Source organism: Oenanthe melanoleuca, chromosome 19 (genome assembly GCF_029582105.1).
Source record: "Oenanthe melanoleuca isolate GR-GAL-2019-014 chromosome 19, OMel1.0, whole genome shotgun sequence".
Taxonomy (NCBI): domain Eukaryota; kingdom Metazoa; phylum Chordata; class Aves; order Passeriformes; family Muscicapidae; genus Oenanthe; species Oenanthe melanoleuca.
In genome coordinates, this window is record NC_079352.1 from 5,788,743 (window position 1) to 5,816,696 (window position 27,954).

At 52.3% G+C, this 27,954-nt stretch overlaps 1 protein-coding gene across 7 annotated transcripts; it reads left to right on the forward strand.

The window, feature by feature from the left end:
* Positions 1 to 607: 607 nt before the first annotated feature.
* Positions 608 to 27,378, forward strand: LOC130261032 (NADPH--cytochrome P450 reductase). 7 transcript variants are annotated; one of them, XM_056506897.1, is made up of 17 exons: positions 608 to 724; positions 2,530 to 2,655; positions 12,068 to 12,257; positions 18,130 to 18,178; positions 19,020 to 19,148; positions 19,526 to 19,675; positions 20,537 to 20,661; positions 21,497 to 21,586; positions 22,046 to 22,144; positions 22,775 to 22,891; positions 23,329 to 23,447; positions 24,308 to 24,489; positions 24,618 to 24,767; positions 25,312 to 25,579; positions 26,030 to 26,175; positions 26,306 to 26,391; positions 26,560 to 27,378. In XM_056506897.1, the coding sequence occupies exons 3-17, from the start codon at positions 12,082 to 12,084 to the stop codon at positions 26,702 to 26,704; spliced, it is 2,031 nt and encodes a 676-aa protein (XP_056362872.1). In that variant the 5' UTR covers positions 608 to 724; positions 2,530 to 2,655; positions 12,068 to 12,081; the 3' UTR covers positions 26,705 to 27,378. The 7 variants fall into 7 exon arrangements, with proteins under 7 accessions (XP_056362872.1, XP_056362868.1, XP_056362873.1 ...); XM_056506893.1 differs by having other exon boundaries at positions 633 to 724; positions 2,525 to 2,655; XM_056506898.1 differs by having other exon boundaries at positions 684 to 758; positions 2,525 to 2,655.
* Positions 27,379 to 27,954: the final 576 nt, after the last annotated feature.

The window sequence follows — 27,954 nt, forward strand, 5'->3', positions numbered from 1 at the left end:
TGCTTCCAGAGCTGCTTGTGCAACTTCCTCTGTGGCAGTAAGAGGAAGACCACCCCAAACCATCCCAATCATCCGGGCTGCGGCTAAATCAGGAGCATGTGCTTGCCCCGCCTGGAGCAGCCCCCTGACACCCCACGGGGCCCTGTCTGGGCAATGACCTTGGGGGAGCTGGGAGTCCCCCAGCAGCACCATGTGCACCCAGGAGTGGCCTGACAGGATCCTGGCTCAGCCCACTCAGTGTCCAAAACTGACCTCAGCACCCTGGCTCCAGCCCATGACCCCAAACATGACTGCACAGTGACCCAAGCCCTGCTCCCACTGTAACCCCAACTGTGACCCCAACACTCGCCCCCATACTCACCTGAACTACAATGCTGACCCCAAGCCTGCCCCCCACACTGCCCCCCTGCGTGCACCCACTGTGACCTTTGGATCGTGTTGTTCCGCCCCCATCCGTGACCACCCCAGGTCTCACCACCCCCTCACCCCCACTTTACCCCGGCCCCTCACGGCGCGCCTGTCCCTTTAATACCCCCGGCTGGGGCTGTACCATGCTCCGCCGCAGAGGGGGGATACGCACAGCCAGGCGCGCTCGCCGCCTATTGGTGGGCGGCGAGGGCGGAGCGTGTTCCCCCGCGCGCGTGGCCGGGTGGTGCGGTCCGCTGTACGTGCCGGCCGCGCCGGGGCCGCGGGAGCCGCCAGCGCCAGACGGGCCGGGCCGGCGGTGGGTGCGGGGACGCGGCAGCGGGGAAGCGCGGGTGAGGGGGGGCGTTCCCGGGGGTCCTCTGCGGCTGAACGGGGGCTGAGCTCCGCCACCGGGGGACTCTGTGCTGGGGAGGGGCCGTGCGGCATCGCCTGGTGGGGTTGGCATGGGATGGGGGCTTTTATTATATTGGAGGGGCTGGCTGCCTGTTACTGGGAGGACTGGGGTGCCCTGTGTGGCGGGTAAGTGGCCCCGCTGTTACTCGATGTGCATGGATCGCTTTTTGGGGGGCACTGGGATGGCCAGAGCCCCGTTCGCTGGGAGGTCTGGTGTGAGTGAGCATCCTGTTATTGGGGGGTACTGAGATCTTTAGAGATCCTTTTTGTTGGAGAGGTCAGGGAGGACTGGGGTGAGCCCTGTTGCCTGGGGAGTGTGCTGTGACTGTCCCCTGTTATTCGGGGATGACCTGAGCTCTCTGTCCACTGAAGGGTTGCTCAGACCTACCCCATCCCAGGCTGTTGCTGGTTTAAAGCCTTTAACGAGCTTAATTTTCTGGCACTTCCCTGCAGAACGTTATTCCCAGCAGTTAATTGACACCTGTGCTGCAGGCTGGGCTGTTTCGCTGTTGCTCCATCTATTTCACTTTATAAACTGCTGGGGTGTGGGAAGGCTGTTTGCTCCTGACTTTTCCTTGTGGAGTTTCTTGAACAAGTGAAATTACTCACGTAGGGAGTGTGCTTGTCAAAGGAAATTCTGGGAGCCTCCTGGTTTTGGGAATATTGAGGCTGGAGGGGGTGAAGGTACCTGGAGGATGGTGATGGGAGTTAGTCATCAGCGTGGAATTGTTTCTTGGGGAGTTGTCTGAGTTGCAGGAGTAAACACTGCTGGTACAGCTTGGAGTGTGCTTTGTTCTGCCAGTGAATCTTAAGTTAGCTTTTGGAGTGTCTGAGGAAATGGGAATGCTTAGTGGAATGTGTACAGAGAAGAGGGATCACCAAGGCTCTGATGTGAGTCAAGTGAAATGGGTTTGTGCTTTTTCAGCTCTTTTTTAAAAAGCAGAAACATATATCCGGCTGAGAAGCTGGAAAAGTGCAAGGAAGAAGGAGCCAGGGCTGTTTCTGAGTTGTGGAAGTGAATCAGTAATAGCGTTGGTGGGGATATCCCCTCCACAACAGAACTCTACTCTTTGTGTGGGCTGTCGTGAGGAGCTGTGGCATTTCATCATGTTTTTTGCTTAGTGGGGTGCAGTGATGCACACATCCCTTTTGCTAGATAGAAGGGAATGGGCTTTCTTCCAATATTTCTGTAATTCTCTGAGAAATCCCGAGGAGCTGTTGCACACACACACAGAGCAGCTCTCTGATTAATGTGCTGCGAATGAGGAAATCGGTGTTTTGTCTGGGAGGGCTGCTGAGCCAGACCCTTCCTGGAAAACCCAGCATTGTCTCAGTACAGGTTTTTCTTGGGCTGACTGACAGCACTGAAGCAGGGTGTGCATGGCATGGAGCGTGTCTTAGTTTTGCACGTGGATGTGATGGTGCACAAGAACTGTATTTGCAAAACACAGAGCAGGGAGGATACAGAGCTGCAGGAAGAAACACCAGTTGAGTGTTTTCTTCTAATCTCCAAAGCCTTGGAAAGTGAGGTGAAGAGTGGGCAGGAAGGAGAGCGTTAGTGTTAATTAGTCCTGCTCTAATTGTGACAGAGAAGAACCTCTTGCTTGTCATCACTTTGCAGCCTCCTGTTCAGGCAGTAATTTCTGGGTTTGTACCTCTTGGACAGCCAAGTTGCCTTCTGCAACTTTTATTTTGTTTCTTGCAGAGCAGCTGGAGGAGCTCAGCAGCCAAAACTCTGTGAACTGTCCCAAGGGAGACTTTCCCTGCTGCTCACCACCCCCCGTGCTGGAGCTCACAGGCCCCACCAGCTCTTGTTTGCAGACCCACAGGTGCAAGGTAACCCCTTTCTTTTGAGTGTCACAGGTTGTGGAGCATCTCTGGCTGCAGTTGGGTTTGGGGAGGGTGGGTGGCAGTGGGTGCTGGGAGTGATGGTTTCTTTACCTGCAGCAAAAGCAAAGTGTGGAACTGTCTGACTGAAATCCTGTTTGGTCCTCGCTCTCTTTTTTGCCTGTTGTGATACAGCAAAGTTTGTGTTTGGTCAGTTTTGAGGGACTGGGGAAAAAGCTTCTCTGCTCAGATCTGTGCTCCTGCCATCTCCTCCCCTGGTATGAAGGAAAATCACCTGCAGTTACCTCTGTGGCCGCTGAACTTTGTTCCTTTGTTCTGTTTCCTGACGTAGACTCTCCTGCCTCTGAAAACACAATTCGTAGAACTTGCATAATTTGCTTTCCCAATGTGATCATTTGATCCCAGTGATGAGATTACTTTGTACATGCTATTGTGGAGAGTGAGTCACCAGCCCTGCAGTGTCAGGTGCACCTCTGCCAAGATTGCTTTTTTATAGGCTTTGAAATTTCATAGGTCAGAACAAATAATTACAGGCTACTCATAATCTCTTGCTGTTTATCCCTGAGTAGACATTTGAATTTAATTGCATGCTATTATCACCTGTGAAATCCAGAAGGACCAGAAGCTATCTCTGGTGCCTTCTGTAGGGCCACAAGTCCAAAGAGTGGCTTAGTTGGCTTAGTTTTATCCACAGTGACAGATTATTGTAGTATTTTTGCTTACTAATCAGTCTAGGTCCTCCTGTCTTCCCTTTGCAAGGAATGATGGTATTGATTTATTTACCTTCCTCTCTTGCTGAGTGGAATAGGAGATTGTGAGGTTTGAACTTAGAGATGGGGTTGGATTTTTCTCCTTGGTAAAATCTGGCTCTGGGAAGTCTACTGGGAATATTTAGCAACCAGCCTGGGGAGTTGGTAGATCTGGCTTTGTGGTGCTGGATCTTGCTTGTGGTTGTTTGTGAAACACATCAATTGACTCTCTTTCACGGGTCATTGCTGCATCTCCTCCCTAACTCCAAGCTTTGGAGGAGCAAGTTGATAAAATGCCTGCAAGGATTGTGCAAGTCCTGGTTGTGTAACAGGACTCAATGCATAACTGCTGGAGGTAAGAGCAGCAGCTCCTGTTACAAAGGAACAAAAATCCCGTGTCAAGTATCTCCTCTTTGTGTTGATTCTCCTGGGCCACTGGAGAGCTGTGGTTTCTGCAGCTTGGGACCAGCCTTTCAGCCTGTGACCCCGAATTGTCTGATGTCTTGTGGCCTGTGTTATATTTTGGGTATGGAATTGATGTTCTGAGGTCTGCTGTGACTGTGTGTGATTGCAAGGAGCTGGGCTGGGATGTGGTGTGTATTTCCCAAATTATTTCAAAAAGGTGAAGTCCAGGTCAGCTTGCTGACCCATGGCAGAGAGGGAGGTTTTGTAGGGTGATTACACACCCTTCTGATAGGACAGCTCTACTGCTGAGTTTCCAAGAGATGCAAGGATGATGCAGTAACATCTCCATCCCCTACAGCAATGTCTGAAAAGCTCTTGCATTCTCAGAGGAAACTGAGCTTATAAATATAAAATGTCCTGGCTCCTTACAAACAGTGCTTGGTTCTCTTGATAAACCCCCAAAACACACTGTTTCAATCAAAAGTCTTGATAGTTCCAAAAACTGCAAGATCTGTTTAACCCTGTCCCTCTGGTGCTCTTTCAGCTGTTTGTTTCAAAGGAAACCTCTCAAAAGAGACCAGTGTTGGAGAGTTTTGCTGTTCAAACTTTTCTTGGTGGAAGAGGTCAAAGTCTCTGGCTACTGACCCCATCCACAGGGCTCCTTTCCCAGTGGTGGCTGAAGGCAAAGCCCCAGCCTGTCACACCAGCCCTCCACAAACTCAGGCACAGGGTGAACAAACAGCCTGTGGGGAGGACAGGAACTTCCAGCAGCACAAGGTGCAGCACTCCCAGAAGAGGCTGCTGAAAAAAATGTCACTTCCCCTGCTGATCTTAGAAAAACATCTTCAGCAGGAGCTGAACCATACAAAGTCCATGCCTGGATGGGTTGCTCCTGAGGTTTTGCAGCTCTCTGAGCAGTTGTTTGCCTGAGAGGTACCCATGGAGTTGGCAATAGGGTGGTTTATAACCCCTGCAGACTTGTCCCTGCTCCTGAATATTGGTGATGGCAAGACCCCTGTTCCTCTTCCAGGCAATTCCTGAAGTGTGGTGCTCTGGATTTGTCCCTCAGTGGGAGGGCAGGCTGGAGAACAGTGCTGGTTCCTGGGAATCAGTTACCTGCTGTTCTCAGGTTTTGTTCATGCTGTAACCCTGAACTCCTGTTTGTGCTGGCTCACATTAATCTGTGAAGGAAGGTGTCCAAGTGCCTAAGCTGGGGAGATCCCCTGTGTTTAAAGGTTCAGAGTCAGGCTTTTATCTGGTGAAAGGAAGTGTGCAACTTCAGTAATTCTAGCTTGCTTTAAGGTAGCTTGCCAAATTTTAATTCATTTTTGTGTTGGATAATGCCTTAAATCTTTTGGTTCAGTGCACTGGGCTCACTGCACAGCCCCACCTGAGCATACCCTTAGCACAGATTTCCTTTCTGCCTCAGTAAAACTGTTCTTGTTCTTTTCCTTGCTTTTGCAGCTGCTCTGCTGTCCTTGAAAAAGACCCAGGGGCCAGAAAACATGCAAGTGTGACACACTGGAAGCTTAAATATGCAGTGTTTCAAGATCCAGACTGACTGATGCACACTCTGTGTCTGTCCTGTGCCTAAAATAGAAGTTTTGCTGTTCTCTGAGCTGGTGTGTCAGGGTCTGGGTAGAAGAAGCCTTTCACAGAGAGAGTGACTTTGTTTCACAAAAAAGAAGCCCAACAGCTTTTGTGTTCCTTTGCCTGCTTGAGGTGCTGCTGCAGCCAACTCTTCAGTTTGATTGAGATGTCTGAGCTGGTGGAAGTGTGCAGAAGCACTTCCCTGGTTTTGTGTGAGGCTTTGCCATTTTCTACCCTTATTTATTGAGCTGGTTAATGGGAAGCTGTGGGAAATAGGTGGGAAGAAAGAGATAGAGAGGCTCTGGATGTAGCAATCCTTCACACCCTTGGATGTGTGGTCCAGGGGGGGCTGAAGGGCCAGGGAGAGCTGTGAGGTTTCTCACTGTGCCTTCCTTCCCCACCAGCCCAGGGACCCACCTGTGTGATGATTCCCACCCAAAGCAGGGGGCCTGTGCAGACCAGGCCAAGCAGGGCCCCTTGTCTGGCCAGATCAGCATGCTCCTGTTGATGGGAAATGCAATCTCTGTGTGGCAGGGCTGTGGAGAAAAGGCTGATCCAAGGCAATTGTTAAGTAATCTGGATCTGAGCTTCTGCTTCCATGAACTGCTTTTGTTTTGGAAGGGCTGACTTTCCCTGCCAGGACTCCTTTTACTAAAAAGTAGAAAGAGCTCATTTGAGGCTGGCACAGGCTGATGTAAACAGAATTTCTTAGTCTAACTGGTTGCATTTTGATGAAGAATAAGAGATCTGTTTTTGCCCTGAGGGTCTCCAATATCACACACACTCCTTCCTACTGGGCTTGTGCCTGTGGGGCTCCTCTTCCTCACAGCCTCCAGTAACCTGCCTGATGTCATTAGTGGGTGAAAGAGGAAAGCCCTTGGCTGGTCACAAGACTGCATTCCTGCTTGTGGGCAAGTCTCTTCCTTCTCCTGCACTGCTGCTGCTGTGAGGAGTGATGGTGCAGCTTCCTTTTGGTGCTTCCACTCTGTGAGCTCTCCACAAACTTTGCAGACCTGTGAGAGGGCTGTTCATTGGTTTTCTTTTTTCCTCCCAGATGTTTCAGTTGTTTAATTTCTTTTACAGTCTTCCTGTTTTGCCATATAAAGTTCAAGGTGCAGCTCAGTGCTGTACTAAGCATTAGAGTTTTCACTTGGTTTGGTTGCTTATCATTTATGTGTCTGTTCTGAGATAGAATTTTGGGGCTGGTGGAAAAAAATTGGTCTCTGATTTAAAACTGGGCTTTTTGGAGGCTTTTTCTCAAGGGTGACTGTGCCCCTAATCTCTGTTGTGCCATGGTCAGCCAGAGAGAAAGAGCAATCCCTGGGGCAAACAGGGTGGGAAGGGAAGTCTGGTCATGCACACCTGCCTCTGCCTTGGGAATTCAGGATGGTCCTTTGGGGTCAGGAAGAAGAATCTGGCAGGTCTGGTGGCAATGGTGACATCCACAGCCACGCAGAGCTCCCAACACTGGAAATGGTGACAGCTGCACTTCCTCTCTGCTCCCTAAGGCCATGCTGAGTCAGGGACATGAGGGTCACTGTCACATGGCTGCAGGGAGCACCAGTGCTGTCTCTACCAGCAGTGCCCCCCTGTCCCCTGCCCTGTGTGGCTGTGCAGGGCTTGCAGTGGGAGTCTGAGCTGGAGAAAGTTGGTCTGAAGGAGCTTTTTGAGTGTGTTATAGTTGCTGTTAGACTTGCTGTTTATGAGGCTCTGGAGAGCAGTCCTTTGCTAAGTGTTGCAGGATGGCTGGGTGGGCTGGTGGAGAGGGAATGGGCACCATGATGGTGTGGTGGGAAACGAGGGGATCTCCTTGCTGCAGGGGTGCTCTGGCTCCAAACCACTACCTGCTGTCCCTGCTGGTGCTCAGCTGAGACAGCCTGGACCTTGCTGATTGCTGGGAAGGCTTCTGTGCCTGCACCCTGCTGAGCTCCCTTTGAATGGAGCCTGGCACTGGTGCCAGTGGGCAGAGGGTGACTGGTGGCACTGCACGTTTGTCACGCAATTCCTCTTTGGCTCTGTCACCATCGAGTCTTCCTGCACGTATTGCAGAGCAGAGGTTCCACCTGCAGCTCCTCTGCTTATCTGCAGCTGTCCAAAGGGTGCTGATGCCTGGGGAAGCTCTGGGTGTTTTGATCACTCTGGGGGTGCAGCCCCTGTGCCAGGGTTATGCCAGGCAGTGTCTGCAGGGTGTGTGAGGATCCCTCTCTGGGGTGCTGGGCTGGAATCAGGGGCTCCTTGTGCTGCAGCTGGTGCTGGGCATCGATTATCAGAGGTGGGAGCAGTGAGCAGCCCTGGGCTGTGCTTGCTCAGCAGTTTTCCTTCTCCTTCCCCTCTCAGGAGGCTGACTCTGCACATCAGTCTGTGCTGATGGTGGCACAGGGCAGAGTCAAGCACAGAAATTGGTCACTCATTTTTGGGGCAAGAGTCCCCAGGCTGCAGTCCTGGTCTGGGACTGGGAAGTCCAACTGAGGTACTTGAAACTCATCACAGATATTACATTTTAAAAGGGTTACTTCAGTCTCAAGAGAGACAACTTCCTGCCCAGATTGCCAGTTTAGCTTCAGAGCCAAGGCTTTTGGTCACTAGGAGATGCCACCATGTGACTTCCAGAAGGGGAAGCCTCCCAGCCACGTTTTGTGATTGTGGTGCTGTGTCCCAGGGTGCTTTTGGGGACATCTGATGCACCATCTCCTGATGCAAGGAAGGAGAAGAAATCTCTTCAGGTTGCTGACCACTTGGCCTTCATCACTCCTGTCTTGTTTATTGTATACTGTTTAAGTATTTTTAACCCTGTGACCTTATAGCACCTTTAGTCTGTATGGAAATCATGGGGAATTTGAGGATGCCTGGCACTGAGAGTGCTTCCAATCCTTTTTTTTCCCCAAGGTGTGCATGAGAATGAGGAATATATTTCACTTGATATGAGTTTGAAATACATCTGTTTGCTAGCACAGAGATGTGCAGAGAAGGTCCCTGATGATTTGAATTGTTGTGAGCTGTTATGTATCAAGCAAATTCACACATTCAGGGGCTGAAAAGCTGTTCTAAAACACAACATTCTTTGATTGCAATCTCTCAAAATGTTGTGACTTTTCTGTGTGATGTAAATGCTCACATCTTGCAGAGACTGATGGCTTTGCTGTGTGCACAAACAGGGATCCAGGGACTGGAGCCACCATTAAAAAAAGCCCCAGGGATATGGAGATCTTGTCTTACCTTAACTGAAGATACAATAAACACTGTAGGTAAATCCTTGAAACTGTTGTCAGAGAAAGTTTTACTTCTGCATCATAAATTTCCTTTACCTTTTAAAAACCTAGTGTGATTCTACCAAGTGCAGGATTCCCAGGATAGCTAAATTTCAAGTAAGAGTCAGGTTTCTTTTCACTGGAAGTTAGTAAAGGACATTCATTTGAAAATGAGTTGCTGTGAACTTCTGGAAAATAATTGTCACAGCCAGCTAGATGAGACTGAGATAAATTGAGGAATAATCTTCCTGTGCTGGGCAAAGAGTTCAATAGTTCCTGAGTTATGACAAGCCTTCAAAAAATAGAAATGAGGCCTAATTTCACATCCTTTGCCTTGCTCTTGGTATATCTAAGCAAACCTTTTCCTGAGGATAGGGCTGGTGAAGGGAAAGCAAAAAGAACAATCTGTAGCTGGGATATAAAGCTTGAATAACCAAATGTCCAGGAGCAGAGGGAGCCCAGCATCCAAATTAAAGCAGCTCTTGTGCCTTGTTCCATCACTAGACCACGACCATGTTTCCTCCCAGGGTTAGAGGTCATTGTGGAAACTTTGTGCTGTGGAGATTGTGAATGGAGAGAGGATAGCAAGCCAGGCTCTGCTCCATGCACCAGAGCCATGAACCTGCTGGAATGTTCTTCCCTGGCTGAGGGCAGTGAGTGGGTGGCCTGGCTGCAGCTGCAGGGTTCCCTTTGAAGCCCTGGAGAGCTGCAGCGTGGTCAAGGCAAGGAGATAGCCCAGCACCCACCTGGGAGCTGCCTGCCTGGGGATGCCTCTTGCCAAGGCTGCCCTGCTTGGGAGAGCAGACCACCTCTGGAGGCTTGAGAGAGCCAAACCCCCCTGCTCTGGGAGCTGAAGCTCTGCTGCTTTGAGCACAGTGATGAATTTGGGCTGGAGACAAAGCCATCACCTGGCTGAGGAGAGCACAGGCTGGTTCTTGCCCTCATTCTTTGCCCACACAGGGCAGCTCATGAATATCCATGTGTGAGCTGTCTGGAGCTGGGAATGGCTGTGGGCCAGGTGCTCTCACCACAGGTGTGTCTGGTTTGAAGGTGGTGACAAGGGGGGCTCCCTGTGCAAGGAGCCTTTCCCAGGGCTCAGCTGCTGCTGGGTTTGGTGCTCAGAAGGGAGAGAGCTGCAGCTCCTGCCCCAAACCAGCTCAGTGTGCTCTCCACCAGCCTTGTTTTTGTTCATGGCTTCCTCTGCCTTATGTGCCTTGGGATTTTCAGGGAAAGAGAGTGAAAGACAGGCTGTTCTGAGGATAATTTTACTGACATGGCCATCACTGCTCTGATGAGGGTAATTGTTCACCCTGTGTAATTTGGGAAATGAAACTGCTGCTGAGAAACCAACCCACCTTGCAGAGTTGGAGATATTTACTCCTGTCTGTGTCTGGGCACTGATTTCTCCATCTCTTTGCAGAGTTGGGCTGTGCTGTGCAGTTGAGGCTCCCTAGGAATCATGGACCACAGGCCCTCAGGGCTTCTTTGCCCTGAGATGTCATCAGCAGCTCAACTGATGAATGAGATGGAAAGCACCAAAACTCTGTGAAATGAAGGGGTGCCTGGTAGATTTTGGCTGAGATTGGCTGAAATTCCTACAGGTTGGGTGGCAGAGGGGAAGAGAAGAGCTTGTAATTAAAATTTGAGTTCTCATCAGGAATAAAAGCAATAAACAAGGAACATTTTCCCCCCAACAGTATATTCCCCTGGTGCTGGTTGCCAGTGGTTTACTGGAACTAGATAAGGAGGAGGAGAGGGATCCTCCTGGGAGCTGTGCCTTTTTGGCAACCAAGCCCCAGTTGTGGAGTCTTTGACTCACAGTTTAGTCTACAGCTGTACAGAAGTAACATCCAGCTCTTGCTTGGCTCCAAGATCCAGCAATGGAAAGCCTGTTTGCAAGGAAGGAGGACAGGGTGACCTGCCTGATGGAGAGGAATGTGCAATTTGCTTGTCTGCAGTCACATCACTTTTATTTTTCTTCCAACACCCTGCTTTGGTGTCTTCTGTGGGAGCCTAACAGGAAGCTTTGCAGTGGTGTTTTAATGCAGTTAATTGCCAAGTTCTCCACCAAATGAAACTTCTTGTGGGGTTGCCAAAGTACCCACCCAGGGTCACTGCCAGGTGACTGTGGACTTTTCCCTGTGCTCCACAGGGTGCTTTTTATAGCTGGTGCCCTGTGGTACAGGGCTGTGTGTTGTCTGGAGCTGGACTTCTCCTGTGGGGGTGACAACAAGGAGTTGATCTTTGTTGGAGGTTGTACCTGGTCTCCCTCATTAGTGCTCCCTAAGCATCACCTTCCCTTTTCTTCCCAACTCCTGAATGTATTAGCATAACCTTCAACTTCAGTCACTTATTTCTCAGCCATGGCATTTATCCTTTCCCTCCTTTGAAAGCACCACGACCCTGAGTCACTTTTCTGGGTGCAAGTTCAAATGTCTGTGGTCTCTTGGGTTGGCAGGATGCCCAGGTACAAGGAGAGAGTCACTTTGCCCTTCCAAATCAAGTTTTGAGTTAATTATTTGTTTACTTGGACAGAGTGTGTCCTTGAATGTAGGGAAGATAATCTTAGGATTAGGGTCAGAGGAATTCAAGCTTTGGCACAGCAGTGGGAGGGAGGGATGCATGGGTGGCTCCCAGGGGAAGGACAGGGCAACAGGGCTGCTTGTGTATTTGAGGGCTGGGTGTTCCTCCTGGTGTTATCACAGACTCTGGGCATGGTTGTGGGCAAGTCCCAAATCACTTAAACTCTGCCTTGGTAAGTGTAAAGGAGTAATTCAAGGAGGTGGAAGTTAAACTGGGGGAGATCATGGAGGGGACTGGGAAGCCAAAGGCCCAGGAAGAGATGGATAGTAAATCCAATCTGCAGTGGAGTAAATCAGAAATATTTATCATGTGTGTTGTAACCTGTTGTGGGGATGCTCACAGGAGTTGGTGCCACAGTCCTGCTCTGTGGTTTATCAGCTCAGCAGTGGGGTCAGGGCATCCTGTCACCTTGTGGGAAGGGGGGAGGAAGGCCCAGATCTGTGGGGTGACTGGAAGGGTGGGGTCATGCTTCAGTAACACCACAGGGGCTCTGTAAGGGCTTTAGTAAAGGCTGGCCATGGGTCCCTGACGAGTATTGCTGGGTGTCAGTAGGGGCTTGGTTTGGTTCCTTGGCTGGGGTGTGGGGCTGCTCTGATGCTGCTGGGCAGAGGGAGAGCAGAAATACTTCAGATGGATCAGCATGGATACAACAGGAAGGGAAAGGCTTGGTGGGACACCTTGGGGCACAGAAGAACCTTGCAGAGTTGTGATGCAAGGCCTTTATCCAAAGAGCTGTTGGGCAGCTTTGAGCTCCTAAGGCTGAGTGTAAAGCAGAAAGCATTTTCTGGATGTCCTTTAATGCTCATTGTTTTTCCTTGCTCACAGTGCCTCTGACTGCCATGGGGGAGCCCAGCATGGACCCAACCATCTCTGCTGACAGCACTGCACAGCAGGACTCTCTCTTCAGCATGACAGATGTGTTCCTCATCTCCCTCATCACTGGACTTTTTACCTACTGGTTCTTCTTCCGCAAGAAAAAGGAGGAAGTGCCTGATCTCCCCAAAATGCAGACAGTGTAAGTAACAACTCTCAGGCTGTGTGGCACCACTAGAGCTTTTCTCTCTGCTTGTGGTGGGTTCTGGGAGGCTCAGCTGGATTGTGGGAGTGCAGTGAGGAGGGGTTTCTCTGCTCTCAGATGCTGAGAGTTCTGCTCTCAATGCAGAAACCCCAGCGGAGGAGCCAGGCTGCAGTTCTGCCTTACCCCACCGTGTGGCCCAAATTGGGAACTGGCCTTTCCTGAGCAAGGCAGGAAAGCCTCTGGCTGTGCTTCAGAACTCTTAAGGATTTAATTATTGGTGTTTTCTGATAAGAGTCACATTTAGGTAAATCTGGAGAAAGGTGGACTTGCTCCTAAACAGGTATCCTATTGCAAATTTTATCTACTCTTCACTAGGAAAGAAAGGAATAGTTCCTGGGATGAGCTGCTTGGCAGCTCCTGTAAAACTTGATTGGCTTTAGATGCCAGGTTACCACAGCAGTGGGAGACTGGATTTGGAGAGGGAGAGCTTTGTTTCACCCTGTCCTTCTGCAAAGGGCTTGGGGCCAGGAAGGAGCCATGCAGGTGGAGATCTGGGTGCATTTTGTTCCTTGTCTCAGTCACATTCCAAACTTAACATCAGTTTTCTGCTGGACTTTTGAGCTCATTCTTTGTTTCTGGCATTGCAGGAGGTTGGAAAGTACGTTTTCTGGCTGGGAGGATTTTAAAGGGCAGCAGTGTCCCTGGCTGTGGTGCCTTGTGCAGATGGGTGCACACATGGCTGGCAGCAGCCCAGCTGCCTGTTCCTGCCCAGCCTTACCTTGGGAATGTGTTCTGTTGCATTGCTGGGGTGCTTTCCCTCCCATGCCTTGAAATAGAATGCCTGTCAGCCAGGGCTGTGTGTCTCAGTGCATCTGTTGCCTCTGGAGATTGTGAGGGTGGCTGTGCTGCAGTGAGAGCTGAGCTGGCTGGGAAAAGGGCACTATCCATCTGAAATTGGATCCTGGCAGGGCACAGCCTGGGCTCCTGTGCTCCCTGTCCTTGTGACTGATTCCACCTACAGCCCACCATGTGCAGCTCTTCCAGAGACTGTGGTGACCTTGCAGAGAAGGTTTCACTTCTGGTTGTGTGTTACCACCTTGTTCTGCTGCAGGGCCTCAGCACGTGGGCTGCCATCCCAGCCTGGCTGCAGGTCCTGGCTCTGAGCTACCTCACAGGCACTTTGTTTCCTCTGTGGGGTCTGTGCTGCCTTCTCTGTCCCTCTGAGCAGTGGCTGGGAGGGAGCAGCTGCTCCTTGTGGGAAATGTGGAACAGCAGCACCTCCAGAGAGGTGAGGTTGTTCTGTAAGTTGTCTGATACAGCTGCACTTTGGAAAAGTGTCAGCCAGGAGGGTGCAGACTGAGAGGAGACTGTGAAGGAGTTTTTTTCTCTGTACCCTGCTGCATCCCTGCTGTGATCATTGTGTCAAGCTGGTCAGAGGGCAGTGTGACCCTAAAAGCCAAGGCTGTGGCTGGTGGCACATCCATCCTTCAGGCCAGAGACAGTAACTTCCTGCAGCTTTTGCAGTGGGATTTTATGGGACACCTGGAACTGGGAGGAAAATGGGTGGGAAAACAAGCTTGGTAAGCCTTGGGTTTCCTTCCCTCCTGTAATCCCTGAATCTGGGGTGGAGTTTCCTTTCTGATGAACAAACAAATCAGGATCACACTGTCAGCCTCTGCCTGTGGCTGGCTGGATATGGCAGGCAGGGAGGCCTCTGTGGGGCTGTATCTAGCTGGAGTGGAGAGCCTTGACCTTTAGAGGGGTTGCATTTCTGCAGCTCTGCCAAAGTGTCCTGAACTGCTTTATCTGATGGCATTGGGTGATGATTTTTGTTGTGTCACTTTGGACCCCAACTTCAGCCTTGGAATACTGGATGCTGAATAACAACTCAGACACACCACAATGGCTGCTGCTTTAGGGATTTGTTTGCAATGCTGAAGAGTTCAGGCAGCATCTCTGACCTAAACACAGCATCCAGCACCTCAGTGCCCTCCTGGGGTTTTTGGGAGCTGCACACCTTCATAAAAGCATGTCAGCTCAGCTGAGTCTGCCAAGGAAATGCCACTGTTGTTACTGCCCTTGATTGTGGAAGAGCAGATGCATGGTTGGGATGCCCTGCCTGGGAATCACCATGATCTTGCTCCAGCAATGCATCTCCAGGTTCAGCCACAGTTCAGAGAGGGATCAGGCTGCTGATCTTCACCTTTAAGCCAAGTGGAGCTGTTTTCCTGCCTGAAGTGGCCACAGAAGGGACAGAACCCAGCGCATGCAGTGGTTTCCCACATATGAGGTGTCCCATACCTGTGACGTGTAAAACGTGTGTGGGCCTGGCTGGGATCCCACTGACTGAGCATTGCTTGTGTTTTGACCATTTTCAGCCTTAATTAAAACCACCAGAGCAGCCCTTCCTGCAGCCTGCTCTGCAGATGTCATTAGGGAGAGCAGCTCTGGATCGCCACGCAGCCACGGCCACCACGGCCATTGCTGGGGAGTGCAGGAATTTATTGTTGTTCTTTGGCTGCTCCTCTTCTGCAAGTTTCTCAATCGTGGATTTCTTTCCCTTCTCCTGTCCCCACTCTGCAGACAGTCATCCTGAGGAGATGCAGATGGGACAGCCTTTGGTATGCTGAGTGTCACCCTCTCCCTTCTCCCCCCTCTTTATAACATTGTTTGGGACAGAAGCTGGCTTATCTCTATTCTGCAGCTATGCAGAAATCCATTCCCTTGTATTTGTAGGGCTTCCTGTGGCAGGAATTGCTCCAAGTGCTTAGCCTGATTAGCTCTCTGCTGTGTGTGTGAGAGACCATCTCTAATTTAATTTAATAGGATCCTGAGGAAAACAAACTCCTTTGAGCTGCCTCCGTAATGGCACTGCCATAGTTACCCAAAGCATTGCTCACAGTGTCTGGAATCGTTTCATTCAGCTACAGCATCAAGCTTTTTTTCTTTTTTTTCTTTTTTTTCTTTTTTTTTTTTCATAAAAGAATATATATAAAAGCAGCTGTGATATAAACAGTTTCCAAGGGAACGAGGCTGGGGGAGGGTTTTGTGTCCCGTGCCCTGCTCCGTGCGATGGGAGAGGGACGTGTGCTGCGGAGGATCCTGGGAGGTTTCATTCTCCACTCCTAATTCCTTTCTGCCACTGCTGCCAGATGTTGCAGTTTCTCAGGACTGCGCAGATCCACTCAGTAACTTGCAGAGCCCCACCAGGAGGAGCGGAGTGGACGGCACCGCTCCTGCTATGACCCGTGCCGGGACCTTTTGTGCCGGCTCTCTTCTGCTCAACAAAAGGCTGACACTTGGTTTGAACGCCCAGGAGGAGCAGAATGGAAAGGTCTGTGTGTGTGTGGCTCCAGAGCTAAGCTAGACCCGTCCCCCACAGCTCCCCTTGCACACACACACTGCCTGGACTCTTTGTCTGCCTGCTCCCTGCCCTGCCATGGGCTGTGTGTACTCAGCTCCACGGGAAGAGCCGGCTGTGGCCAGGTGAGTTACTCTTCCTGATGGGCTGGGGGATCCTTCCAGCTCCAAAGCTGGGTGCAGTGGGTGCCTCCTCCCTCTGCAGCAGGAGGAGAAGGAAGGGGAGAGGCTGTGCTTGGAACTGCTCCAGGGGAGACCCTGCTGTCGCTGCTCGGTTTGTGCTGCGTCCTCATTCTGGATGTGTCTGTGCTTTCAGCAGGAAAACAGGAACAGGAGCTTTCTGAAGGTGTTCAGCTGAGACAGACTTTGGTATTCTTGTTGAGCTGTTGGGAGCTTCCTCCCCTGTCCTTTCTTTCTCCTGAAACCAAAGTGACAGAGCCCTGGGTGTTGCTTGCACTGTGGGCTCTCACCAAGGGTGGGAGAGCTGTACAGGCTACAGAATGACTCTGACCATGGGGTTAATCCCGTCCCTCCACCCAGTGCTTCTTCCAGTGCTTGTAGCTGCTACCCTGAGCTGTCTAAGCTGTAGGAGCAGTTCTTGCTGAGGACAAACTTTCTCTTCCAAGTTTCCCTGGCAGAGCAGGGAGAGCGAGTGTAGTTTCAGCCTTTGGTGCCTGTGTGTTTTCGCTGCTCAGATTTTCAGGCCACCCTGATGAAGCAATTTCAGGGAGTTGTGTAGCCTTTTTTCCAAAGCCAGGCTCATTATTTCTTCTGTATCTGAGCCACAGCCTGTTCTCCAGCACTCACTTCAGTGCAGGGTTGCCTCCTTTGAAAACGGATGAGCTCCATGTGCTGCTCCCTTTTTTCTTCCAGAGGGAGCTTGTTGAAAGAATAAAAACTTTTCTTTTTCTCCTCCTTTAAAAGCATTTTGTTTCGTAGTTAACCAAACAGTTGTTTTAATTGGATCCCGTTTGCAGAGGGCAGGAATTAAAGAAGTTCACCAAGGAGCCAAAAACTGAGAGCTGTGTCTTGAGAACTCTCCTGAGCCCTGTTCTGGCTGCAGCGTGGGCAGGGCTGGGGCTGCTCCCTTGAGCTATTTGTGATATCCCAGTTCCCAACACGGGACAAATGACAACATGGGGAGACTGTTAACTGCTGAGGGAGCCCAGCAGGGGTGTGAAGCAGCTCTCTTGGGAACATGGCTGCCTCGGGGAGCTTTTTGGGATCAGCTTTGCTTGTCCTTTGTGTGTGCTTTGTCTTTGGTGTGAGTCTGTCGGTGCTCAGAGCTGTCAGGCCCAGATTTGGAGCTCCTTGATCCCTTTGGGTAGCAAGGGGTGCTCGAAGGGATGTTTTATGAGCATTCCCCACCCTGCTGCTCTGGTGTGTGTGCTCTCCACAAATGCCTCGGCACATCCTCAGGATCCCTCCCTCCGGGCTGCAGAGTTGAGGAAACTGTTAGCAAGTTCTTCACATTCTTACATGGGCTGGAGCCAAAACCATTTGTTTTTTGCCTGGAGGCATCTCTCTTCCCACAGGAGACCTGGTCTTGCATTCTTCCACTGTGGAACAGGAATGGGTCCCACGTTCATCTTCTCTGCTATCAAAGTTTTGGTGGGGAGGACAGCAATGGAGTTCCTGTCCTTGCCTGCACTGAGAAGCTCCCAGCACCTAACCTGACTGTAGCTGGGATCACTTCTGCTCTGAGGCTCCCAGGGTCCCCAGGACTGGTCTGTTTTCACCCTGTGACACTGAAAATCCAAAGATGTGCTAAGAATAGCAAAGCTCTTCTGCCTCCCTCCCTAACAGGGCAGCCACAGCAGTGTGAATCCCCAAATCCATGTTTCTGGCTCTGCTGGGGTTTGTTCCCCTGCCAAACTAGGGAAAGCCACGTCCATTCAATAATGCAAATGTTCTGTGCATGTTCCCATCCATCCTGGAAATGGGAACTTGGCATGGAATGAGCTCCACATGAGCTCTGGGGCTCAGGTCTGGCATGCTGTTTGAGGTTGAAACAGCTGATTTTTAGCCCTGTTTGACTTCAGGTTTGGAGGATATGCCCTGGAGAGCATGGCTCAGGACTGATCCTGCCTGCCCATGGTGGTGTGGGCAGCAGGGAGTTCTCCATTCCCTTCTTTCAGAGCATGGCTTGGCCCCTGTGGCTTGTCTGGAGACCTGCTCCTATGAGATCCTTTAACTGCTCAGCTGTGAAACCTCTCAGAGCAGCTGATAAAGGTTTCCTGGTGGGCAGGGCTGGGTGCCTGGGCTTTTCCTATGGGAGGATTCACTGATGAAGGTCAGGCAGGAGCTCAGCTTTTCCCCTCTGCTCCAAGTCCTTGCTCCATGGCTGTGTTCAGAAGCCCTGTGGCAGGATGAATAACAATGGTCAGTGGAGATTCACACCCTTTTGGGAGTTTTCCTGAGGCCTGGAGGCCACTTGTGCCCCACTTTCTTATTCCTGACCTCAAAAATGAATGTGCTCATCTAAAAAGAGGTTTCTTTTGTCTTTCAGGGCAGCTCCAGTGAGAGACAGCAGCTTCATTGAGAAGATGAAGAAGACGGTAAGCTGCTTGTTCTGCCTCCAGGGGGTGCTGGGAAGGTGGGGGAGCTCATGTCAATCCCAGTTTCCTCTGGAAACTGTCAGCAGGAGGAGCTGGTTTGGATACAGACACATGCCTGCTGCAGAGAGCATCCAGAGGAAGGCTGTGTGAGCAGCCAGGAATAACTCTTTGAGTCTGTGCCTGAGACTTGTTCTTAGAGAAGAAACTAAAGTGAAAATTCGGTGGTGGAAAAAAATAATGTAATATGAGATCAAAGTCAGGAGGGAAATGGCACAGACTTTGAAGTCATTGGCTGGCAGTTGTTTATCAGTGTGGTTGGTTCCCAAACTGGCTGGCTGTGGAATGGGAATTGTACACAGAACTGTCAGCTTTTGACTCTGCTAGTCTGGACACAAGAGGAAGCAGAGGAAGAAGCAAGGGCTGGATGCATTTTGCTTTTTACTTCAAAGTAGCTGGCTTGCAGCAGAGCAGGAGCTCTGGTGCTTAGGCACTTGCCCAGAGCCTTTGGCAAGTTCTGCATTCTCATCCAGGGTGTTCCCTGTTTCCAGGAGTCACGCTACAGCCTCGAAGCTGAAATAAATCTGGAAGGTTTATTCTTTGCTTTGGGTTTTAGTCTGACCCGAGTCTCCCCTCTGAGAGTGGCAAGAGTCATGTTCTCATTAACAGCTCAGCCTTGAGTTTTCTGCCAAACCCTTGGAGTCCTGCACAAGCGCAGACTCCTGGTTGCCTTTAGGTTGCAGTCTAGAATTCCTGATCTCAGGCATTTCCTTTGTCTGTGCTTCATCCATGCATTTGCCAAATGAGTAATCACCATGTAAAAGGGATTTTTCTCTTTCTCCAGGGCCGAAATATTGTGGTTTTCTATGGCTCCCAGACGGGCACAGCAGAGGAGTTTGCCAATCGCCTCTCCAAAGATGCCCATCGCTATGGCCTGCGGGGCATGGCAGCAGATCCAGAGGAGTATGACCTGGTAATTTAGCCCTCAGCAGCCTTGGGATACTAACAACCTTTCACTGCCCCCTAAAAAATCCACTGACCCTGGCCAAGGGGCTGTTGTGTCGTTTAGGGGAGAAAAGATCAGCCTGAGAGATGCAGGTATGGGCTTGGTCCTTGCCACTCTGCATTCTCTTGGTCCTTTAAGGCCTTATGTGGAAAATCCCATTGCTTTTCTGGTGGGGTAGAAATACTGACTTGAAATCCAGTGAGGGTGGTTGCCTTTATTTTCCCTGCCATTTTGGGTGGGTTTGACCTTTCTCAACCCCTTCTGTGAACACGCTGTGGGAATAGGAATTACCCAACAGCCACCGTGTGGGATCCTTGAAGATTCCTCCTTTCCTCTGCTTGCAGTCGGACCTGAGTCGCCTCTCTGAGATTGACAAGTCCTTGGCTGTGTTCTGCATGGCCACCTATGGAGAGGGGGATCCCACAGACAATGCCCAGGATTTCTATGACTGGCTGCAGGAGGCTGATGCTGACCTGTCGGGTCTCCGCTTTGCAGTAAGTGCCCCCATTGCAGTTTTTGGGTTGTATTTGGGCAGGAAGGCCACGAGCCCTCCAGAGTGGCTTTGGGAAAGGCCCAGCATGATGTCTGTGTCTTGTATATCTTGTCAGGGATGAGGTCTCTGAGGTTTCCTGCCCAGGCTTTGTGGACACTTGCAAATGTACATATGGAGGCTTTAAATGCATATATCAGAGTTCTCTCTCCACTCCCTAAGTCATGAGGGTTTCCTGGTATAAACAGCCCTGCAGGCACTGAATACAAGTCTGTAAATGAGCTACAGGCTGCTGCTGCTCTTCAGAAGCTAAATGAGCTACAGGCTGCTGCTGCTCTTCAGAAGCTAATTGAGCAGCCTGGGGCCAGATCTTCTCCCACCAATTAAATCACTTGGAGGAGTGTAGCTCTCTTCCTGTGCTGAGCTGAATAACTGGCTGAGAAACAACCACCCCACCTAAACCCTGGCCAAATTCCTTAGGCAGCATAATATTGCAAATGAGAATAAAATCCAGTGGTGGAGATGTGAGGCTGCTCTGTGTGAAGCAGTGAGCAAACATTTTCTGTGTGGTTTGTGGGAGGCAAAGGCCAGCAGTGGTTCTCCAGGCAGTCCAGGTTCTTACTGGTCCCACAAGGAGATGTGCAGGAGTTCTTGGAAGTGCATCCAGGCTCAGGGGAGGTGCTGGTGCCTCGTGACCACACACTCTCCAGCAGCAGATTCTTACTGGAGAGCTGATGGGGAGCTGGGAGAGGTCTCACTGTCTTTCTTCTGCATCCTATGTGAGGTGATATCAGGCCAGAGGATGTCAAATGGATGGGGAAAATTCACCTTCTGTTTCTCTCTGCTCATGAGTGTTCCCTTCCAGGTCTTTGGGCTGGGGAACAAGACTTATGAGCACTTCAATGCCATGGGGAAGTACGTGGACAAGAGACTGGAGGAACTTGGAGCCCAGCGAATCTTTGAGCTGGGGCTGGGAGATGATGATGGCAAGTGAGTGCCTTGGGCTGAGGGGCTGAAAGCATCTTGGAAAGGACCTTAGCAGGGAATTGGCTCCACTACCAAGGCAGAAATAAACTCTACAGGGCTGGTTGTTGGGGTTGACGTGTTTGTCTGCTGTGTCTCCCACAATCAGCTCCCTGTGCACAGGGAGTATCCTAAGGGATCCTGTGTCTGGGAAATCCCACTTTTAAGTGCCCGTGGGTACAACTGAAGCAGGTTTTGCAGCCTCCTCTGCCTTTGCCCTGCTGCAGCCTGTGTGGATAAACTCACCCATCCCTGTGAAGGAGGCAGCCTCATTTCCTTGGGAGGTGTTTATTGTGGGAGGTAGCAATTTTCCAACTCGTACAATGATATTTTCTTTTTGTTTTTTTTTACCTCTTTGTTCACCTAAGCACCTTGGGACATTACATCAGCCAGTGCCTCTACCTCTAAGATCTGCAGAGCCATGTGGGTGGGATATGCCAGGTCTGGAAGGCTCTAAGCCTGGAAAAATAAACAGTGCCAGGTGGAATTATGACCTTTTAGGAAGGTCACCTCATGCCAGGGGTGGACAATGTGGAGCTGAGTTTTTTAAAGACTGAGCCTAGATAGCAAAGTCTTCCTTGGCAGAGCTGGGGAAGGGAGGGGTGTCTGGTGTAGCAACAGTTCCCACTCTGTGCTCTGCAGGCCCTTTCCTGGTGATCTGTGGGCATGTGGAGGTATCAAAGGTGCCTGGGTCTAAGGCAAGTGCCTTTTCCCACAGTGATGGGAGCAGGACCATAGGGATGTCAGGTGGCTCCTCTGGGAATGGGGCTGGGTTGTTGACTCTCTCTTCTGTCCTGGCTAGCCTGGAAGAAGACTTCATCACCTGGAGAGAGCAGTTCTGGCCAGCAGTGTGTGAGCACTTTGGGGTGGAGGCTACAGGAGAAGAGTCCAGGTGAGTTTGGGAGCAGCTCCTGTTGGGTGTCAAAGACTGGCCACCTCTGACTGGTGGCTGTGCCATCAGCCCTGGGCTACTGTTCCCTCTCCTCTGCACTGCCCCCCCTTCCAGACTCAAGGAGGGCACAAGTGAAGTATAGCAGGGAATGAGGCTGTTTGGCCTGAGCCTGTCCTGGTGTGAGTCTGAGCCCAGCTCTGGATTCCTGTTCTGAGTGGGGAGATGATGGGTTTGGTTCCTTTGGGGCTGGTTGTGAGGCTCCAGGGAGGCTGAGGTTCCCCTTGCTTTGGGCTTTCTGCAGAGTCTGCCTGGTCCCTCATGTCTCGACAGGGGTAAAGGGATGGAATTTGCTTTTGTTGTTGAGCTGCAGCAAATCCAGCAAAGGAGATGGTGGTTCCAGCTGTACCTTGTGGGTTCCCGTTTGACTTTTTTCTTTTTTCTCTTCCTTACCCTCTCCAGCATCCGGCAGTACGAGCTGGTGGTGCACACGGATGTGAACATGAACAAAGTCTACACGGGGGAGATGGGCCGGCTCAAGAGCTACGAGAACCAGAAGCCGTGAGTGCCACCCCCAGGGCAGGGTGTGCATGGGCAGGTCTTGGCTGGAGGCTCCTTGATGTTTCTAACAGCACCTGCAGTGCCATTCCTGCAGCACAGCAGGTCTCTGCCCAAGAGAAATCAGCTCAGATCTCCACTGGGACTCTGAGATTCCCCAATTAATGAGTCATTTGTGGTGAGGAGATGGCTGTGGTCACATTGCTGTTTGGCTGGTACATCAGCATCTGTCCTGAGCCTTTCCTTGCCTGCATACCTTGCCTCCATGCCTTGCCAATGCATGATGGCTGCTGGCAGTATTGCTGTGGGGAGATGAGCTTTAAACATTAATTACAGCCTGAAACATTTCTTTGAGATGTGACAGTCCCTCCAGTCCAGTTCTCTGTTAGGTGTCCTTAATGGGACAGAAGCTGTTGACTGCTGGGCTGTCTGAGAAGAAGAAGGATCTGTTTTCTGTGCCAGTGTGGGGAGCAGCAGGATCATGATTTGGTTTGTGCTGTGGGTGCAGTGTGCTTTGAAACAGGATCCAAATCTTGGGAGTCTGCTCTGGAGTCAGAGGGAACATGCCTGGACACAAGGAGCTCCATGAGCCTGCAGGAGGGAATCCCAGAGCAGCCTTGTCTTTCCTTGCAGCCCGTTTGATGCCAAGAACCCCTTCCTGGCCCAGGTCACAGAGAACCGCAAGCTGAACGAGGGTGGGGAGCGGCACCTGATGCACCTGGAGCTGGATATCTCCAGTTCCAAAATCAGGTACTTCCCTGGGGGAGACTGCTCCTCTGTTTTGTCAGGAGCAAAGAACAAGGACGTGGCACCAGCCTCATCCAGCACTTCAGAAGGGGACCTTGCTCCTTAACACTGCTTTGGGTCCATCCCATCCCACATCCCTGTCCTACCTGAGCAGTCCCAGTTGCAGGAATTCTCTAGAAGTCACTCAATAAATGAGAGGGCTGAGCTGTGAGAGAAGGGAGAGCTGGGGAGTGCTCTTTCCTATGTTTGCCTGGTTTAGGTGTACGTGCATAGGGGGAATAAAACCCTGTCACTGGCTTAAATTCCTTAAATTGTTAGGAAGTTATGAATCCAGGTGGCTTAACATAACTGCAGAGGTTTTGAGGAGCTTTGAGGAGCTCCTGGAGATGGTCAGGAAGTGGTGCAGGTGTTCCACATGCTCTCCTCCTGCTCTGTGCCAGGTATGAGTCTGGGGACCATGTGGCCGTGTACCCAGCCAACGACTCCTCCCTGGTGAACCAGATTGGGGAGATCCTGGGCACGGACCTGGACACCGTCATGTCCCTAAACAACTTGGATGGTGAGTATGGATGACCCCCTGAGGGTCAGCAGTTCTCCTTCAGTTATGGCATCTGTCCTTCACCCTCAGATCCCATGGGGCACTTCCAGATATCCCACAGCCCCTCTCAGTGTTGTGCTGTTTCAGCAGGGGCTCAGAACCTGCTTGCTGAGATTAGCTGTAGTGGGTCAGTTGTGAAATGTGCTTAGTGAGTCCATTCAACAACAAATTATGTAACAGCACACTCCTAATTATGGAGCATCAGCCCACCAGAGCATCCTTCAGCAGCCCCAGAGCTCCTCAGAGCCCTGTGTGAGATTCAGTCCTGGGAGGAGGCACAGGCCTGGGGACTGAACTGCCAGCAAGGAGCACTTGTGCTGATACAGGGAGCTGTTCTGGGTAGCATTCCTGCCCCCCTGTGCAGTGTGTCCTGTGCTGTCATTCCTGTCCCTTACAGACCTCTCAAGGCTGAACAGAATGGCTCCAGCCTTGACTGCTGGCGCAGCTGTATGTGGCTGACAGAGCCTAAGGACACTTTTGAGGCCAGATCTGATGGAGGTGTAAGTGCCATGGAGGGCAGCCCCCTGCTTAGCCTGGGGGTTTGCTGGGCTGTGCACACACATCTCGGGGCAGTGAGCCCCTTGGGGAACACAGGGTGTATTTTTTGCTGCTAAACTGTCAAGCAGCATCTGTGAAACACAAAATGGGCTACTGGAGATGGAGCTGCCTGGGGAGGGAGGAGATTCAGTGTGGAGCTGTGGCTCTGACCCACAGGCTGCTCTCTGTGCTGTCTCCAGCCCTCACTGCAGCACAAATCCTCTCAACACAACAGCACGAGGGTGGATGGTTTGTAATTTTTCTTCCTCTCCTCACTTCTGCAGAGGAATCCAACAAGAAGCATCCTTTCCCCTGCCCCACATCCTACCGGACAGCCCTGACCTACTACCTGGACATCACCAACCCTCCTCGCACCAACGTGCTGTACGAGCTGGCGCAGTACGCCACGGACGCGGGCGAGCAGGAGCGGCTCCGCAAGATGGCCTCGTCTGCTGCCGAGGGCAAGGTGGGAGCACTGCCCCTCCCTTCCCGCCTGGGCTGGGCTGGGGGTCCCCAAAAGGCACCCAGAGAGCCCCCAGGGAGTGTTTGCCAGCCGTGCAGAGTTTGTGATGCCCGTGCTCTCCTTGCCTGCAGGCGCTGTACCTCAGCTGGGTGGTGGAGGCGCGCAGGAACATCCTGGCCATCCTGCAGGACATGCCCTCCCTGCGCCCCCCCATCGACCACCTGTGCGAGCTGCTGCCCCGCCTCCAGGCCCGCTACTACTCCATCGCCTCCTCCTCCAAGGTGGGTGTGGTTCCAGCAGGGAGTGTGCCGGTGGAGGGGCTGCTTCGGCTGCTGGACGTGCAGATTTAGTGATCTCCACGCAGGGTTTGTGCAGAGTCCCACACTGCAGCCAGCTGTGCCCTGATGCCACCACACTCTCTGGAGCCCTGCTCCTCTTTGCCTGTTTGCCCAGCAAGGTGGCATTTTAGGGGCTGGTCAAAAGTCACTCTTGGCAGCCTCCAGGGTAGCTCAGTGGTCCTTTGATGAGGACAAGGCAGAAGCCCCATGAGGAGCACACAGGGAGGAGTTTTTTGCTGCTAAACTGTCAAGCAGTATCTTTGAAACACAAAATGGGCTACTGGGAGATGGAGCTGCCTGGGGAGGGAGGAGATTCAGTGTGGAGCTGGGGCTGCTCTCTCCTCCCTGAAGCCCACTCTGCTATCTCCAGCCCTCACGTCCCAGTGTTAACATGAGGTTAAACCTCTCCCCATTCCTGAGCACAGGGAAGCAGTGTGGGCTTGCTGGGGCTCCTTCTGTGCCTGGCTCCAGCACCTCCTCCCTGCAGGTCCATCCCAACTCCATCCACATCTGTGCCGTGACCGTGGAGTACGAGACCAAGACGGGCCGCCTGAACAAAGGGGTGGCCACGAGCTGGCTGAAGGGCAAGGTGCCCGCGCAGGGCGGGAGCGGCTGCCTGGTGCCCATGTACGTGCGCAAGTCGCAGTTCCGGCTGCCCTTCAAGCCCAGCACGCCCGTCATCATGATCGGGCCGGGCACCGGCATCGCCCCCTTCATCGGCTTCATCCAGGAGCGGGCCTGGCTGAAGCAGCAGGGTGAGTGCCCTGCTGGGCTCTGTGGGGACAGTTGGTGCCTCCAGGCTGCTGCTTTGCTGCTCCTGTTGCTGGTGGGCCCAGCCAGAAGCGGGGTGGTGGGGCAGGGTGAGCAGAGATGAGGGGTTTTGTCCACAGGAGGATGGTTTGTCCTTCTCTTGGCCACAGAGGATGTTTGGAGGTGGACAGAACTGGGGCACTTCTCTGACCTCTGTCACCACCACACCTCCAAGTCACCACAGTCAGGTCACTCAGACTCGATTCTAAAGCTTGTGGCCACTTCTGGGAATCAGTCCTGAGTTTCCCCTTGTAACCAGAAACCATCGTGCAAGCCTGGAGTGGGGGAGAGCACAGGGCTGGGGGCTGCTGGGGGTGTCAGGACAAGGGGAGGGTGGCAGGGGACAGGGCTGGGGCTGGCAGGGCCCAGCTGATGGTTGCTGTGTGACCCTGCAGGCAAAGAGGTGGGTGAGACAGTGCTGTACTACGGCTGCCGCCATGAGCGCGAGGACTACCTGTACCGGGAGGAGCTGGCCCGCTTCCAGAAGGAGGGAGTCCTCACCCAGCTCCACGTGGCCTTCTCCAGGGACCAGGCTGAGAAGGTACCTCACTGTTCCCCCTGCCCCTTGTTCCTGCTGCCCACCATCACCCCCATGGCACCCAGCACTTCCCTGTGTCCCAGAGCCACGGGCTCTGCTCCTCTCTCCTCACTCCCACCTTGTTTCCTGCCAGGTTTATGTCCAGCACTTACTGAAGAAGAACAAGGAGAACATCTGGAAGCTGGTTAACGAAGGCATGGCTCACATCTATGTGTGTGGGTAGGTGTGGGGACAGCACGGGGATTTGGGGGCAGTGTTGGTATTCCCAGGAAAAGGAGTGTGACTCAGTTTCCCAGCACTACAAGCCCTGGGAGGGTTCTGGTGTGCAGGCTGGGGGTGGCAGGGCTCTGTGCTGTGCTGTGGTGTCTCACTCACTCCCCTTTGCAGTGATGCCCGGAACATGGCCCGGGACGTGCAGAACACCTTCTACGAGATCGTGTCTGAGTTTGGCAGCATGAGCCAGCCCCAGGCTGTGGACTATGTAAAGAAACTGATGACAAAGGGCCGCTACTCGCTGGATGTGTGGAGCTAGAGCAGGGCCAGGGGGAGAACAGGCCCCAGGCTGGGCCAGGAGCTGCAAGTGCCTGCTGCCCACTGCTGCTGTGGGTGACGGGGTCAGCCCCACACTGGCTACCCTGTGTCACTCCCAACCCTTCCTGGGCCTCAGCAGCCCCTTGGGGCAGGCTGTGCACCCAGGGGTGGAAGGGGTTGGGAGGGGCAGGGGGGTAGCTCAGGCTGCTGTCCAGGAGCTGCCATCAGCACCTCAGGGTGCAGCCAGCGTTTGCCTTGAGGGACATCAGGGACACGGCCGCTGCCGTGGGGCAGGAGGGCCAGGGAGTGCTGCCCTGAACATGAGCTGTTGCCTTATCCTGCAGGGACAGCAGAGGGGCTGTGCTGGGGCTTTGCCTCCCTCCTGCCACCCCTGTTTGTCCAGCTCTGGGCTGTGGGGCTGGCAGCTGCCTCTGGGCACAGAGCTGTCCCATGGCCCCACCAGCATCTCCTGCTCCATCCCTGCTGCCCACCCTGGCTCCAGCACCAGCAGGAAGCTCCTCTCCTCTGGAATACAGGAGGCAGTGGGGGTCTCAGCCTCCAGGGGCCCTGCTTGCTCCCCTGTGCCCAGCCCCTCCCTCACACCGTGAACGGTCATTTTTTAAATACTGTTTTTATTTTGAACATCTTTGATTTAAGCATGGAAAAAAAAAACAACCAACAAAACTCCCAGACTTTCAGGCTGTCCAATGATTGTAAATTATTTAAATACATTTGCCCTTGGAATAAAAATACTGCGTCTGGAGTTTGCTTCCTGCATCCTCTCTGCTGAGCCAGAGGGAAGGAGGCAGGAGCAGTAATGGATGATAACTGGGAGGAAATTTGGGGATGTGGTGGCAACTCTGGGTTTAGGCTGAGCTGGGGGCAGCCCCTACCCTGAGTGCTGGGCTGTGGGAGGGGAGGGAGGATGGCAGTGGGGGGCTCTGGACTGGGGTGCAGCTGTGCCCAACCTGCTCTTTGGTTCTTCCAGAGCTCCCAGTGCTGGTACAGGGTGTCTCTTTCCCACCAACAGGGACACAGGTTCTGCTGGGCTCGGCTGCCCACAGCCTGTGCAGACTGGGGTGCCATGAAGGAGCTCCTGCTGCAGCCCAGGTTGGTGGAAGGGCACAGGGAGATGACTTTTCATAAAATCAGGGGCTCGTTTAGGCTGGAAAACCTCTCCAATCATTGAGTCCAACCCTTTACCCAGCACTGCCAAACCCACCACTCAGCTATGTCCCCACCTGCCACATC